This window comes from Muscardinus avellanarius (assembly GCF_963383645.1).
Source record: "Muscardinus avellanarius genome assembly, chromosome: 10".
NCBI classification, from domain to species: domain Eukaryota; kingdom Metazoa; phylum Chordata; class Mammalia; order Rodentia; family Gliridae; genus Muscardinus; species Muscardinus avellanarius.
In genome coordinates, this window is record NC_137796.1 from 53966378 (window position 1) to 53983829 (window position 17452).

At 39.6% G+C, this 17452-nt stretch overlaps 1 protein-coding gene across 1 annotated transcript; it reads right to left on the reverse strand.

Annotated features, from left to right (window-relative positions):
* Window positions 1–13175: 13175 nt before the first annotated feature.
* LOC308268084 (lymphoid enhancer-binding factor 1-like) lies at window positions 13176–13742 on the reverse strand (the record flags this gene model as incomplete). Its single annotated transcript, XM_080703131.1, has 1 exon — window positions 13176–13742. The coding sequence occupies one exon, from the start codon at window positions 13740–13742 to the stop codon at window positions 13176–13178; it is 567 nt and encodes a 188-aa protein (XP_080559257.1).
* Between the last annotated feature and the right edge of the window lie 3710 nt (window positions 13743–17452).

Sequence of the window (17452 nt, forward strand, 5' to 3'; positions counted from 1 at the left end):
ATACCTCCTCCAATTAACACAGCTCACCAGCAAAGACATATACATGTTGGGCATAGTGTCACATGACTGTAATCCCAGTACTTGAGAGGCTGAAATAGAAAGATTGCAGGTTGGAAACAGCCTCAGCAATTTAACATGGACTGCAGCAACTAGTGATATTTTGTCTCAAAATATAAAATATAGGATTGGAGTGAAGCTCCAGAGGTAAAATGTCCCCTGGTTCAATCCTCCCATACACACACCAAAAAAGGAATGCACATATTGAAATAGAAAGGATGAAAATGATATTCCATGCAAATAGAGTCAGAAATCAAGTAGAGGTAATATATTCAGATCTCACAAAGCAGACTTCAAACCAAAATTAGTGAGAACAAAGAAAGTTACTACAGACTGGTAGAATGATTCAATAAGGTATAACAAACATTGGTACACTCAATTTCAGAAAATGAACACTACTCAAATTAAAGAGACAGAGGCCCCAACAATAATGCTGGATGACTTCAATACCCAACTCTCACAGTTAGATAAGTCATCCAGACCAAAAATAATCTGAAAAAAAACATTATAGTTAAACTTACACTACTGATCAAATGTACTTGTTAGACAACTGCAAAATATTCCATCCAACAACAGTAGAATACACATTCTTTTCAGCAGCTCATGGAACTTTCTCCAAAATAGATAATATTTTATTCCATAAATCAATTATTAACAAATTTAAATACAGCTAACTCCTTGCATTATAACCAGATCATAAAGCAGAATTAGAAATAAAGAGCAAGAGAAACTATGAAAACACCTGGAGATTAAATAGTACCTTCTGAATAATCACTGTATCATTAGCTAATTACGGAAACTTTTTTTAATTTTCAAAACATACCTAAAAGATTTCCAATGCTGACTTCCAGGAAGATGGCAACTGAGAAAAGCAGGGCTTACGAGCCCCGCTAACAACTAATCTCTATTACCACAAAATCAATGCCTTTCATAGCCAGAAAACACCTTCAGCAGAGAAACAAAAAATATAAATACAAGGGACAGAGAAAAAGAGGGCTGAAAAATGAGACACCAGAAAGAAACCAGACCGCAGTGCTGCAGCCGGAGCCATGGCACAGAACGGTGCGGGCACCATCTTCCCTTGCAGCACCAGGCTGCAGAGAGGAGGGTTACTCAGAACGGAGCTCAAAGCCACAGAGGAGATATGCCGGCCTCACGCCCGAGGACGTGGCAGAAGCACATTATTGCCGGCGGCAGCGGCGAATTCACCAGACAGCACCAGACCAACACACTCAACAGCCCACCAGGCTCCAGAGAGGAACAGGAGACAGCGAGCCGAGGTGAGCCGCTGCGGATCAACCGGGTGGAATACGGCAGATTTTTTGGCGCAGGGAGTGTCTAAAGCTCCCAGGGGCTGGGCTCAACACACCCTGCAGGGACTCAGAGTGGAGCTCAAAACCAGAGAAGAAATATGCCAGCCTCACGGCCGAGGGCATGGCAGTGGTACCATATTGCCACTGGCGGCAGCAGCAGCAAATTCACCAAGTCCACTACAGCTCCATCAGCGCACTTAACAACCGTGAATCAAATTGTGCCCCCTAGGGGAGAAATCCCAGTACTGCACTCCCAGGGACTTGACCCAGTGGAGAAGTGGCAGTGGCAGAAATATGACACCATAGTCACAAATCCCCACAGGAGAACGACCAACCTGGCACCCACCATGGCCTAAAGCAGACTCTATTGACTCCCTGGGTCTGAGACTTTGCAATACAACACAGTAAAGGAGTAGTGGTGACTGAGATACCACAGACTCGAGATCCAGAGCACCTTAAGTGAAGTCGTAGTGACCCAAGGGAAGAACCCAGAGAAGGCACAAACTCCCGAAATCTTGGGGAAGAGGAATAACAATGGAGCAATGAATGCCCACAACCCCACAACTTCAAAACCTGATAAAACAGAAATTCAGAGATTTCTAGAAGATCAAATCAGGAAAATAACTGTAGAAATAATAGAGGTGTTTTGAAAAGAATTCAGAGAGAGCCAAAGAGAGATAAAGGATACAATTAATGAAGTAAAGGCCTCAATTCAAAGTACAAACAACCGATTAGACCACATGGAGAATAGAATCTCGCTCCTAGAAGATGATCATTCAAAAAATGAACACATAGTTTCTAATTTAGAAAAAAAAATCGACAGCAGGAATCTGACATTGAAGAAATATGGGCCCATTTTAAGAGAGCTAACCTAAGAATAATTGGAATAAAGGAGGGAAAGGAAGGTGAAACCAAAGGGATCAATAATCTCTTCAAGGAAGTAATAGCAGAAAATTTTCTAAACATGGAGCAAGAGTTTGATACACAGGTCCAGGAAACTTATAGAACTCCCTTTAGACAGGATCAGAGAAGAGGATCCCCACGCCACATAATTGTCAAAATGACCAATGTGGAAGCCAAGCAGAGAATCTTAAAGGCAACAAAAACAAAGGGCCAAGTGACATTCAGAAGCAAACCAATTAGAATCACTCCAGACTTCCCAAACCAAGTCATGAGAGCCAGAAGGGCTTGGAGTAACATATTCCAAACTCTGAAAGAAAACAACTTCCAGCCAAAAATTTCCTACCCAGCAAAACTTTCTATCAAATTAGATGAGGAAATAAGAAGCTTCCATGACAAACAGAAACTGAAGGAATTTATGTCTTCAAAACCAGTGCTAGAGAAAATACTCAAAGAGATTAACTACAAAGAAGAAATAGGTAACACACACCAGAACCAGAGAAACAAGATTTTCCATCCAACAGACAACTAAGACTGGTTATCTTTGGAGATTCATTATTTATGTTAGTCTTTTGCCTATTTCTAAAATGTATTGTTTGCTTTTATTGTTGCTAATTTTTAGGATTTCTAGTTGGAATATTAATATACCTTCAGATATAGCATTTGGAAATATTTTATCCCATTCTATCAGTAACTTTGAACTCTGTTTACATTGTCTTTGGATATACAATATCTTTTTGCTATTTTTTTAGGGAGTTTGTTTACCCTTATGTTTCCTGTGCCATTTAAATCATATCCAATAAATCACTGCCAATTTCAATGTAGTGAGGTTTTATGACCCAGATTTTCTTCTAAAAGTTTATAGTCTTAAGATTTATATTTAGGTCTTTTATCTATTTTGAGTTAATGTTTGTATATGGTGTTAGGTAAGGGTCCAATTTTTTTTCATGTAATTATTATTTTTCAACAATATTTAGTTAAAAGATTATTATTTCCTCTACCAAATGTTCGTGGAAACCTTGTCAAAAATAACTTGACAATATATGGAAGAATGTATCTCTAGGCTTTAATTTAACTCCAATGGTTTATATATCTTCCTTTATAACAGTACTACACTGTTTCAATTATTGTAGCTTTATATGGTTTGAAATCATAAAATATACATCTTGTAGCTTTGTTCTTTTTCGAGATCGTTTTGGGTATTTAGAGTCCATATTCCATATTAGGACAGATTTTTTCTGAAAAATAAATAAATAAATGTATGATAGTTTCACCTAAAAAAAAGAAAAAATATTCTCTGGTAAGAAAGAAAGCAAAAAGAAATATTGAAATGTTATCTTTAAGTCATCAAAAGCTTGGTATCAGACAAATGAAACTGTTATGTGAGATTATTGCCAAGACATCCTGCTGCCTCGGCATCTATGTGTTGAGAACCCCCACTCCACATAGTAATCGGCAAGAAAGCCCCGAGAGGCAGGTATCGTCTCTGGCCAAAGCCCCCCAACTTATAGATACCCTTCACTCTTATTCCTTTTAACTTTCTATATGAATTGCTCCAGTGATGTGATTTATAAAACTGAGTCAGTGAAGATGAACACTCTAATAATCTGTCCAAGCGTCCTTGGCTCTGCTCAACAATAATGAGAAACTGGCCAGAATTCGGGTACTGTGATAAGCACCCCAGCTGCAGCAACCACAAATGGCCTCCAACCTTCATCGTTAACTCTGGCAAATCCTGCCAAGAGACAGAGAAAAACCTTGTGTGTGACCTTAAAGAAACAACTTAGCTGCCCAAATACAATAGACCCAAAGAAAAAGACTGTTAACTTTTACCTCAGTGTGAGCACTCCAGGAGACAGAAAAAATGGCCGCATAGTTAGAAATGAATATGACAAAATAAAGGACAGACATTCTAAATATATATATATGTATGAAGAAAAGGAAATACCGTAAGAGTAAGAAAAGCATTTTTGCATGAAAAAGAGCTTATCATAAGAAAGTCCCAACTGGAAAAGAAAGAAATTAGAAGGTTAAAAGCAGGTTGCAGAGAGTTTGTGACAGGGAAGTAAATTATTAAAGATAAGTAGACTTTTAATAGGCTTGTTGTTTAAAAAAGAGTGCTCAGCAGTTAAGAAAATACATCTGACAATTAGAACTAAAAACCTTGTGGTGCTGTTTGTGGTATTTTGTCTGCCAAACTGTGTTGTGAGTATACTTAAGCTTTCAGATTTAGAAGATACCTGAATTACCAAATCTCCCCACACTTGTTATATGAACTGAGCCCAAAAGATGGAAAGTTCCAGGAAGGGTTAAAAGAAGATTCCCCTGAGAAGCTCCCAAGCCTCGACTATCCTGGGAGGCTGCCACCTGGAGCTGCTTATCTGCAAGTCCTTGGAGAGAAACAGAAGTTAATTCTTCAAAGGCCAACAGCCAGCTGAGAGACACCCGCCCCCCTTTCTCTTAACTTTACTGGTGAAGTGTATAAATTTCTTGGGTTTTTCATAATAAAGTGTCATTGGCTCAAGAAGCCTTTGTCCACTTCAGGTTTCTTTTCCAAAACGTCGTAACTAAAAAACTTGAGGAATTCATAGAGGGAAAGAAACCGCTGCAGATAAGGATCTGCAGAACGCCGCCTGCCTTTTGACCCATCTTTCTGAGGCCCCCCGACCGCTAGTGGACTTGCCCCCCACAGAACTGAGCTAGTCGGTAACAGCTGGCACCCAAGGTGGAATCTAAACAGGTCGGACCCAGAAAGGTAAGCTATCTCTCCTCTTTATTTCTTTAAAAAATTTCAGGCAAAAGGATAGGCTCTCGTCAGAGTGCTGCAGACTCGCCGATAAAGGACATCGGTTAAGTACGAGCAATTACTACTAAGTTGAAAAATTATGGGGCATTCACAATCTAGAAATAAGGAATTCTTTGTGTCAGTGCTTAGTCATATGCTTGAGTCTCGAGGACTCAAAGTTTCAAAGAAAAATCTCACGGAATTTTATGATTTTATTTTAACTGTGAGCTCTTGGTTCCCTGAGGAAGGCAGCCTTTCTTTACGGGACTGGAAAGAGGTGGGAAGAGATATAAGAAAACATTATGAACAAAAGGGCCCTAATGGAGTGCCTGTACAAGCTTTTAGTTTGTGGTCTCAAATTAGAGACATCCTGAGTGAAAAATCAGAATTGGAGTGTCTTACAGAAGAGACACCTTCAGAGAATGGCATAAATGAATCTGAGCCGTTAACAAAGCTCTCTCAGAATGAGCAAGTATGTAGCTCAGATAAATCTTCAGAAAATAAACAGAGAAAACTTACAAATTCTGATGATTGTGACTTACACAAACTGGCATGGGAGACAAATGAAAAAGAGGCTAACGGAGATCATGAAAATAAATCCATTGAAAAGATTTATCCTGTAGTTGCCTCAGCTCCTCCCTTGCCTAACAAATCTCTGCCTGACCCAGGCTTTCTGGGAGCTATGAAAGAGGCCATACAAACAGAAAACAGTATGGGAAATCAAATAAATAAAAATCCTTTTACAAAATTAGTGTATCATCTTTTAAAGCAATATAAGATAAAGATGTCATCAAAAGAACTGCGAAATTGCTATAAACTATCAATAACATACATTCCTTGCCTTCCAGAGGAAGGAACTCTAGAAAAAGAAATATGGAATATACATATCTATTATGAAAGCCTGTTGGCAAAAGGGGAAACACCTCCCCCTAGTAGTGGGTCATTTAGTCTTTAATTAAAATTACCATTCAACAAATTGACGGCACAATTTTTGATATAGGAAACTGAAACTAAAAATTGCTTCATGTATACAAATTGTCAGAGAAAAATCTGGATCATGCTAAAAATCAGAAAGCTATATTTACATCAGAAAGCCCAGGAAATGAAATTGGGATGAGTGCCCTGGCGCCAGCACTCACTTCCAATTTTTACCCCTGTGACAAAAATAAAAAATATAAAAAATAACCATACAATCTTTTAAACAAAGAGTGGATCCAGTCCTGCCAAAACTTTGGTCTTTTCTAAATCTTGGGACTAGCTTTCATCTTTCCTGTCGCTTTTAACCCTAATCTGCTGCAGCAAACTCATTGGGGAGGGTCTAACTTTGACATGCATGCTTTATGGGCTTATTTCTAATTACTGCACTAAATTCTTACACTCTTGAGCAGAGAACTGGATCCTTTGTGATTTCTGTACAGCAACAGATCCTTACAGGACAACAATATTTGCAATGGCAAACTTGCCTCAATAAAAAGACAAAATAAATTATTTTACTAAAATTGGAGTTTAATTAAACATAAAAACTCAGGTCAGAAATGTACAACTGTGGCAGCCGTATTGGATTTGAAAAGCTGCTGTTATGAATTGGCAAAATAACTGAAATAAAAACAGGAAAGCCATCTACAAAAATTTTACAAAGACCCACCGAAGTATATAGTTCTTTTAATTAAAAACTGCAAGATTCTATTATAAATAAAAAATGAATAAAAAGAGCAAAACAAAAAAAAAACAACAACAACAAAAAAAAAATTAATAGACAAGTGTTCTCTCAGCCATAACTAAGATGAAAAATAATTTTCTAAAACAGGAGTTTAAAGAAATATAGTCCTCTCCTGCAACTTTGTCAAACATACCAACACTCACTGTGTCCAGGCAAAGGAGTGCTGCTATAGATTTACCAGCTCCTCATTCTCAACAATTATCAGTTATTAATAATCTTCATAAAATAAATCTTGCAAATGTGGGCCTTATTCCAAAAAATACTGTAGGGTTAAACTCTGGGTGTAGCAGCAACAAAAGTAATTCCTCTCATGATATATGTTTCCAATAAAAAAATATATATATATCACTTAATTGCTAATCTTTCCCCATACCTGACCTAATACCAAAAATAACAAAAACCCATAAAAATAGTGAAATATAAAAACAAATTAATGTCTTATAGACCCTGGAAAAAATATTTTAAAGCAAAATACAAAAATTTAAAGCATTTCTTTCTTTAATTTTGTAACTTTACTGAAAATTGCTCAAAATATCAGTTTTGTTCCAAGTAATAAAATTAATAACATAATTTGGATTATAAAATTCTTGCTTTAATAAAAATTCCTTAAACACTAAATAAATAAATAATAAAAAATGTTAATTAATCCAAAAAATGTTACTAAACTTCTTAGACTCATTAAGGCATTATACTCCAAAATTTAAAAATATTACTATAATTAAATTAAAAAATTGTATTTCTTCAAAGTTGATCAAAGATTTGTTTTTATTCTTCCCTCTTTTAAATAATGTTTAGCCCATGAAATAATTTCAGTGTAAAGTCCTGCCACAAGGAATGAAAAATTCTCCAACCTTGTACCAAAAGTTTATATATAAGGCAATCCTAAAAACTAGAACAAAATTCTCAAATGCTTGTATAATTCATTATATGGATGACATTTTGCTGGCTCATTCAAAAAAAAAGAAATAGTAAAAAAAAATTCTTAAGCATTTGCTTCAGCATTTGACTAAGTATGGCCTTCAGAAATTAAATTCAATTTACCAAAACACCCTTTAATAAAATTTGCCAAAGAAATACAATTTATTTTTCCAAACACTGTATCTGTGAAACCTTTAAATGAGGCTGTTACTATATTTACTGATGGATCTTCAAATGAAAGGTCTGTGGTCTATACACCAGACCACCCACCCATAATTCATTATAGTGCAAAGTTTTCTGCTCAGCAAGCAGAAATTTATGCTGTGATATTGGCTTTAACACATTGGAAACAAAAGATTAATTTGTATACAGATTCAAAATATGTGGTTTCAATATTTCCTGCTATAGAAACAGCTCTATTGTCTGGACATTCAAAAATTATTACCTTATTGGAACAATTACAAAAAATCATTCAAGGGCGTAAAAATAAAATCTTTATATCACATATTGCTGGACATTCTAATTTACCTGGGCCATTAGCTCATGGAAACGCTATGGCTAATTTGCTTACCAGGGAAATCTCAATAAATAATGTCATAGAGCAGGCACAACGAAGCCATGCATTGCATCATCAAAATGCTTTAGCTCTAAAAAGAATGTTTCGTATTACCAGAGAACAGGCTAGACAAATTGTTAAAGTCTGTGAACAATGTCCACTTACTCATAAGATACAAAAAATGGGAGTCAACCCAAGGGGCTTAAAGCCTCGAATGGTTTGGCAGATGGACGTAACCCATGTACCTGATTTTGGAATATTGGCATATGTACATATAACTATGGACACTTATTCACATGCTCTCTATGCTACAGCTAGGAGTGGAGAAGCTGTTAAAGATATCATACAACATTTGATTGCCTGCTTTTCCTATTTGGGAACTCCTAAGAAAATTAAAACTGATAATGCTCCAGCATATACATCAACTGGTTTCAAAAAATTTTGTGACAACTGGGAAATTGAGCATGTGACAGAAATACCTTATAATCCTCAAGGGCAAGCAATTATAAAAACAACTCATCAAATCCTAAAGAATCAATTGTTAAGGCAAAAGAAAAATCATTATTTTTCACCTCATCAGGCTCTACATCATGCTTTATTTGTATTAAATCATTTAAACAGCAATGACCAAAATCACACTCCCATGCAGAGACATTGGGAAAAAATGTCTTTGGCTAAACAGCCACAAATACTTTAAAAGACCTCAATGGGGCCTGAAAAAGGCCTAATAACCTCGGGGAGAAGGATGTGCGTGTGTTTTTTCCACAGAATGCAGAATCACCCATCTGAATCCCAGACCGACTCATCAAGCCTTTCCAGGCGAAAAACACAAAAAAGGAAGAGACAAAAAATGAGGATGAAGGGGATGATGCTGGCGTTTAAGCGCTTAAACACTTCCTCTACACAGGCAAGAGCTACAAGGGAGGCAAGTACCCCCACCTGAAATCAACTTCAGACTCTCACTAAGAGAGCAAAAAAAGCCGTAATTTCGGCAGGGAAGGTTGTTACAGTGGAAAATATGTTTTTAGCAATGCTAGCAATTATTTCTTTACAGGTACCTAATGCAGAGGGAGTCAGTTATTGGACCTATGTACCTGACCCTCCTATCCTACATCCTGTGGGATGGGGAGACAGTGATATTATAAAGGTTACAACTAATAATAGTTATATCTTAGGAGGCACAGAGGATAATTCCATTCCACTGGTATCAGAAACAATAAATTATGAAGGAATGTCTGATACTACTCCAATTTGTGTCACCATGTCAGGAAGGTCGCCTGCAGGGTGCCTTCCCTTATAGAACATTTTTGACTGATGCTCCTGATTATGCTGATAAAAAACGGACAAAGCGTCTAATTTGGGAACTGGAAATGATGACGCTAGGATATCATAATTTTAATGATACATATTTGAAAAGGAAATCGCACTTGCCCAACTGTGCGCAGACGTACAAAGACCCAGATCAGTTCTGGAATACTTTTAATACCAGACCAAAATGGCTTCAATGTATCTTTGATAAGGCCGCCGTATTCATACCCAGTGAGTCACAATACCAAATTCTAGATTTCTCAGTGTCAAGTTCATCTTATGATTATACTCAGTACTTAAGGAATAATTCTAAAAAATTCAATAATTATCAGCCACAAACTCTAGGGGAGCCACTGCAAAGATGGTTCACTCCAGGCTGGGTGGCACCGGTGTTTATAATTCACTCTCCCTTTTACAATGAAATAGGCATTCAACCTGAATTGTTTCGTCTCTTTGCGGCCTCAAATATGATTCTTTTAAATAAGCCTAAAGAAACTAATTCTGCTCCAATTGGAGTTAAAACATGCATACAATATCCTATGGGAATTTTAGCTGGTAAACCTGAAAATTTAGCTATAAATAAATTTGGAAGATCTTATCATATTTCATGCAAAAATTGTATATTTACAAATTGTTTAACATCAGACTTAAATAAGCAATACTCTGTGATTATGATTCTTAAAAGACCACAATATGTAATGTTACCAGTAGATTTAAAGGATGATCCTTGGTTTGAAAATCCAGTTTTACAAATACTTAAAGAATTGCACTTTTTACTGCGGCCTTAGTCCAGGAAGTACAAACTGCTACTTATATAAATGACTTAAGTAAGAATGTCTCTCTAGCATTAGCACAGCAAAAGATTATTGACATAAAATTGTAAACAAAAGTAGATGCCTTAAAACAAGCTGTTCTGGGGCTGGGACAGGAAATACAGAATATAAAAATCTTATTGTCCACACGCTGCCATGCCAGTTTTAAGTATATTTGTGTTACCCCTATGCCATACAATTCTTCACTTGATTGGAATAATACTAGAAATCATCTGTTAGGTATTTGGAAGGATACAGATATTACACATAATTTGCAGCTTTTACAGTCTGACATCACTATTATGAGCAAAGCGCATTTGGATGTTGAAAATATTAAAACTTTGACTGATTCTTTATTAACAGGCTTAAAAGAACTTAATCCTTTCAATTGGACAAATAATATAATTGGCTTTGCAGTCATTGGAGCAATTTTATTCTTCATACTTCTCATATTTCCAATTGTCTTTCGCCTAATCTGTCATTCTATCTCTACCATTCAACGTGAAACCTATGCCTTTCTTTTAAAATCAAAAATGGGAGAAATGCCAAGACATCCTGCTGCCTCGGCATCTATGTGTTGAGAACCCCCACTCCACATAGTAATCGGCAAGAAAGCCCCGAGAGGCAGGTATCGTCTCTGGCCAAAGCCCCCCAACTTATAGATACCCTTCACTCTTATTCCTTTTAACTTTCTATATGAATTGCTCCAGTGATGTGATTTATAAAACTGAGTCAGTGAAGATGAACACTCTAATAATCTGTCCAAGCGTCCTTGGCTCTGCTCAACAATAATGAGAAACTGGCCAGAATTCGGGTACTGTGATAAGCACCCCAGCTGCAGCAACCACAAATGGCCTCCAACCTTCATCGTTAACTCTGGCAAATCCTGCCAAGAGACAGAGAAAAACCTTGTGTGTGACCTTAAAGAAACAACTTAGCTGCCCAAATACAATAGACCCAAAGAAAAAGACTGTTAACTTTTACCTCAGTGTGAGCACTCCAGGAGACAGAAAAAATGGCCGCATAGTTAGAAATGAATATGACAAAATAAAGGACAGACATTCTAAATATATATATATGTATGAAGAAAAGGAAATACCGTAAGAGTAAGAAAAGCATTTTTGCATGAAAAAGAGCTTATCATAAGAAAGTCCCAACTGGAAAAGAAAGAAATTAGAAGGTTAAAAGCAGGTTGCAGAGAGTTTGTGACAGGGAAGTAAATTATTAAAGATAAGTAGACTTTTAATAGGCTTGTTGTTTAAAAAAGAGTGCTCAGCAGTTAAGAAAATACATCTGACAATTAGAACTAAAAACCTTGTGGTGCTGTTTGTGGTATTTTGTCTGCCAAACTGTGTTGTGAGTATACTTAAGCTTTCAGATTTAGAAGATACCTGAATTACCAAATCTCCCCACACTTGTTATATGAACTGAGCCCAAAAGATGGAAAGTTCCAGGAAGGGTTAAAAGAAGATTCCCCTGAGAAGCTCCCAAGCCTCGACTATCCTGGGAGGCTGCCACCTGGAGCTGCTTATCTGCAAGTCCTTGGAGAGAAACAGAAGTTAATTCTTCAAAGGCCAACAGCCAGCTGAGAGACACCCGCCCCCCTTTCTCTTAACTTTACTGGTGAAGTGTATAAATTTCTTGGGTTTTTCATAATAAAGTGTCATTGGCTCAAGAAGCCTTTGTCCACTTCAGGTTTCTTTTCCAAAACGTCGTAACTAAAAAACTTGAGGAATTCATAGAGGGAAAGAAACCGCTGCAGATAAGGATCTGCAGAACGCCGCCTGCCTTTTGACCCATCTTTCTGAGGCCCCCCGACCGCTAGTGGACTTGCCCCCCACAGAACTGAGCTAGTCGGTAACAGATTATCATTGTTAATTTTGGATAAATTGCTATAATACTAGATGTCAACCACTAAGCCAAGCATGGGAAGGAGGGAGAGGGAGGGAACAGGGTGGGGATCAGGTAGGGGCTAATTGGGCGATGTGTACATGTATGTCTACAAAAGTTATTTATTTTTTTTGGCTATTAAGTTTATTTAACTCTATCAAACACCTTACAAGGACAGAGAGGTCACTGTCATGGGCAATTCACAGAGAAGCTGCTAACTGGACAGGCTTTCTCAGAAAAAGGCTTCTTTCCATTTCAAACTTTTCCAGACCTTTGAATTTTTATTTAAAAGCTCATAGCTAGCAAAATATACACGAAAATTAAAACTACAAAGTGTAAATTTAAAAAAATTCAAGTTTAAAAAAAGAAGCAAACATGAGATTGATCCTTTTGCACTGTTAAATAAAAGCTTGGGGAGAAAGGAAGAAAAAGAAAAACGAAGACAGAAACAAAGAGGTTCAGAACTTTCACAAATTCCTCCACTGGGACATTGACGGACGCGCTGGCTGCTGGCTCCAGTTGCACGTGGCAGGCAAACACAGCCAAGTTACTGTCCTTGCCAGAAGGTTACAGGTGTGGAGGCAAGAGACGCAGAGAGAAAAGCTGCTCAGCTGATGGGTTCACAAGCATTTGCATGTGCTTTTACATTTCCTTTATAAAAAAAAAACTTTTTTATGCTTTCTTTTGGAAGTTGGCTATTGCATTAGACAGAAGGTGGCTAGCAGTGAGTGTCTCTGTGAAGCAGCGTCTCTAGCGGTGACCTCAGCATAGAGTTGGTGTCAGCACTCCTGTGGGCTCGCCTGGGCAAGCTGGGGAGACAGGCTAGGTTTTCAACAAGCTTCCATCTCCAGAAGAGGCCCTGGGGTCACTGCCTTGGCTTTGCAAGTGGGGAAGGAGCTTCGTTTTCCACCATGTTTCAGATGTAGACAGCTGTCATTCTTGGACCTGTACCTGATGTAGATTCCTGCAGCTTCTCTCTCTTCCTCTTCTTCTTCTTACCGTAATTGTCTCTTGCAGACCAGCCTGGGTAAAACTCCATATGTAGCTGTCTCTCTTTCCGTGCTAATTCATAATATTTAGCCTGCTCTTCCTGGGAGAGGGCGTGCCACCTTCTGCCTAGGATCTGGTTGATAGCCACACTTTCCTTCAGAGTACACTCGGCTATGACATTTGCTCTCATTTCTTTCATGTATAACATAAAAGCATTCAGAGGCTTCTTAATGTGAAGTCTTTTGGGCTCCTGCTCCTTTCTCTGTTCATGCTGAGGCTTCACGTGCATTAGCTCACTGTCTGTGTGGGGATGCTCCTGTTTGACCTGAGGCATTACAATAGCTGGATGAGGGATGCCAGTTGTATGGGAACCAGGAGGACCAGGAATCATATGATGGGAAAACCAGCCAAGAGGTGAAGTAATCTGTCCAACACCACCTGGAGATAGTGGGTAAAAGGTAGGAATATCAGGAGCTGGAGGATATCTGGACATGCCTTGTTTGGAGTTGACATCTGAGGGGATGTGTGATGGGTGTGATCCTGGAGAAAAGTGCTCATCGCTGTAGGTGATGAGGGGCGTGAGTGGGTGGACCGCATGGGATGGCTGCACCACGGACACTTTGTTGGATGTTCTTGGGATGGGTGGAGAAAGGGATCCATTTGACATGTATGGGTCATTGTTCATATTTGGCATCATTATGTAGCCAGAATAACTCGAGTAGGAGGGTCCCTTGTTATACAGGCCTCCATCTGAATGCTTTCCATCTTCAGTGTGTTCTCTTGCCTTGTCAGGGTAGGACTCCTGAGAGGTTTGTGCTTGTCTGGCCACCTACTCGGTGGCCCGCGCGGTGACCGCGGCACCCCAACACTCACAGGCACCTTCCTCCCTGCCCCAGGCCCCGGCCCTCCCGCCAACCAGCGGCTCGGGCTCTCCTTTCTTCTGGGTCGATGGAGGAGCTGATTCGGACCCAAACTAACCCCAGCAGAGCCCCCCGTTGGAAGCGAGTGGGGCCGTGGGCGGTGGTGGCGCGGGCCAGCCGCTCGGGACGCAGGGACCGGCGCAAAAAGTTATTTTTTTTATCCCATTATGATGTATGAATAGAGTGCACCAATAAAAAAATTTTAAAAATAAATAAAATAAAATTTAAATAATTAGAAATTTGGTTGGCCACACCATGTTTCAAGTATTTAATGGTTATATATAGAAAGGGACTATCATTTGGGACAATATAGTTCTAACACACTGTGTGAATTTTGTGTGGACTCTCAACTTCTCTTTACTTTGATACCTCCCTCTATAAATGGGAAGGACAATAATACCTTCCTCCAAAAGTGATGATTCTGTGCATTGCTCTGTGAAAAGTCCCCTATGCCTCCCCATCAATGCATCCTATAACGAGGACTAAGGCTCAGTGTCAGCAGGAGCAAGGTACTGACTCAGGAAAGTTCATAGTGGAACCTCTCCAAGATCAGAAGCAAACTGGATGTGCTTTCTTGCTTGTTTCCCTTGGATCAAAGGAGTATGTGGAGAGGCTGAGCCTCGAAGCCTTGGCTTTGAGACTTAGGTAAATCACTGCATTCACCCCACCTTCAAGGATGTCGAGTGGCTCAGCTGCCCCATCCTCTAGGTCAGTATCTATGGTGGTTGCTGCTGATGATGTTGTTGTTGAGCTTTGCAAGCAAGATGCTGACTCCCTAATTTTAAACAAAAGTGAAAATATCAGCCAGATGTGGACATATTCACTCACATAATGGGTAATTATGGCCTCAACCACATAGGGGACAAAGAAGGTACAGCATCACAGTGATGGTGGAGATAGACGGCAACTTGGTGAATGTCAAACACATGGGACCTAACTCTGCTCCTTGAGCTCAGAGACTAGAGGAGAACATTGATAGGGAAGAAGGAGACAGAAGGAAGAGGAGAGCCAGGGGTAACCGGGGGCATAAAAAAGCACTCAGGTATTAAGAGACATAGAAGAAGACAGGGAAAGACGTGTACAGTTCAGACAGATAAAATAATTCACAAGCAACAGGATTATCCACAGCTGTGTCCTGATGTCCCCAGATCAGTCTCACTGCCTTTTTCCACTTGTTCCACCCCTGCCTCTCAGTCTCACCAATTATGACTTTCTCATTCTCTGTTCCTCTCATATTTTTTGTGTCTCTTGCTGTCCATGGAGAGGAGAATTAAAAGAAAAATATACTGAACATCTGCAGGTCACACAAACACAGAGACCAGGACATACACACACACAAACACACTCACTCACACCCACACACACCTATAAACAGGACAAGTACAAGCAAACACACAAAGGAACCCACACCACAATGCCACACATGACATTTACACAAACTTTCCAGTCAAGATGAAGTTACAGATATAGATAAAAGGTAGATGATAGAATAATAAATGATTGATAATAGAATAATGATAGATAGATGATATAGAGAGATAGGTGATAGATAGATGATAGATAGATAGATAGATAGATAGATAGATAGATAGAGACTTCCGGGAAGATGGTGATGGAGAAAAGCGGCACTTACGAGTCCTGCTAACAATTGATCTCTATTACCACAAAACCAGCACCTTTCAGAGCCAGAAAACACCATCAGCAAAGAAATAAAACTGTAAATACAAGGGACAGAGAAAAAGAGGGCTGGAAAAATGAGACACCAGAAAGAAACCAGCCCGCAGTGCCGCGGCCGCCACAGGGCGGAGCAGCCGGAGCCACGGCGAGGAGCTGCGTGGGCTACATCTTCCCTCGCAGCACCAGGCTCCAGAGAGGAGGGAGACTCAGAACAGAGCTAAAATCCAGAGAGGAGGTACGCCGGTCTCACAGCCTAGAACGTGACAGCACCGCCTTACTGCCGGCGACAGCGGCGAATTCACCGGACCAAGATGTCCATCAACAGATGAATGGATTAAAAAACTGTGGGATATGTACACAATGGAATTTTACTCAGCCATCAAAAAAACCTCAATTACATCATTTTCAGGGAAATGGATGGAACTGGAGGACATTATACTAAGTGAGATTAGTCAGTCACAAAAAATAAGAAATCAGATGCTTTCTCTAATATGTGAGAGTTAGGGAGAAATGGGTCATAGGAGGAACTCTTGAAAGAGGAAATCCTATAGAGGAGCAAACAAGACAACCTAAAGGAGGAGAAAGGAGGGGGTAAGAGGAAAATCTCTAAAACACACAATGTACTTAAACATATCGAAGTCAATCACTAAGCCAAGCAAGGGAGGGAGGGACGGGGAGGGAATGGGGTGGGAATTGGGTAGGTGTTAAATCAGCGATGAGTACATGTTTGTACACACAAGTTTTTACCCCAATAAGTTGTATGAATATAATGCACCAATAAAAAAAAATAAACTTCACAGCATAGGTCACAGTGATCAGAGACCAAGAGGGTGCAATACTCTACCCACCAGGTATCAGCTTCTTTCTCTTTCTCTACTTGATGCCTCCTCCTCAGGGTCTCACCAGTCCTGCATCTCTTGCTTCTCCTTCTGAATCTGTGTGGCTGTCACAGAACAGAGAGTGAAGGGGGCACATGAGACAAAACAGCACTGAACATCCACCGGCCTTACAAAGTCAGGGGCTTGGAGATGCACAGACACACAGCACAGATGTAAGCAACACACACAAACCATGCACAAAAACACACCTCACCAACACCTCCACAGCTCAGTGCAAACACAGCTTCACATGTGCAGACAGATAAATGCAGAGAAGCCCTCATGCACTCAAGGAGAAAAACACACCAACACCTACACAGAGAAAACATCTCTTCGCATACTAAAAGAATGCAAGCAGGCATGGAAAAATGAACGCCAGCATAAACAAAGAGACAACACTAAGTAGCCACATACCCACAAAATAATACCCACATACCCACAAAAATAAACATGCACAATCACCCTCCACTGCACCTCAGTGTCAATTTCACAGCATTGCTGCCAGCATCTAAGGCAGTTGTAAAGGAAAAAGCAACTGGGGGTAAGGGAGGTCACCAGGTTGCCCAAGCAGGAAGCATGGGTATCCAGCCCCTCTGTCCTAAGTTCAGTCTCCTGCACAGTGATGAGGAGGTGGGGCATGGCTGAATTTAAATAACATGGGAGGCAGGCTAAGGATAAAACGTCCCGCTGGAGGCTACAGCAGGGTGGACGGTGTTCAGACCTGGACC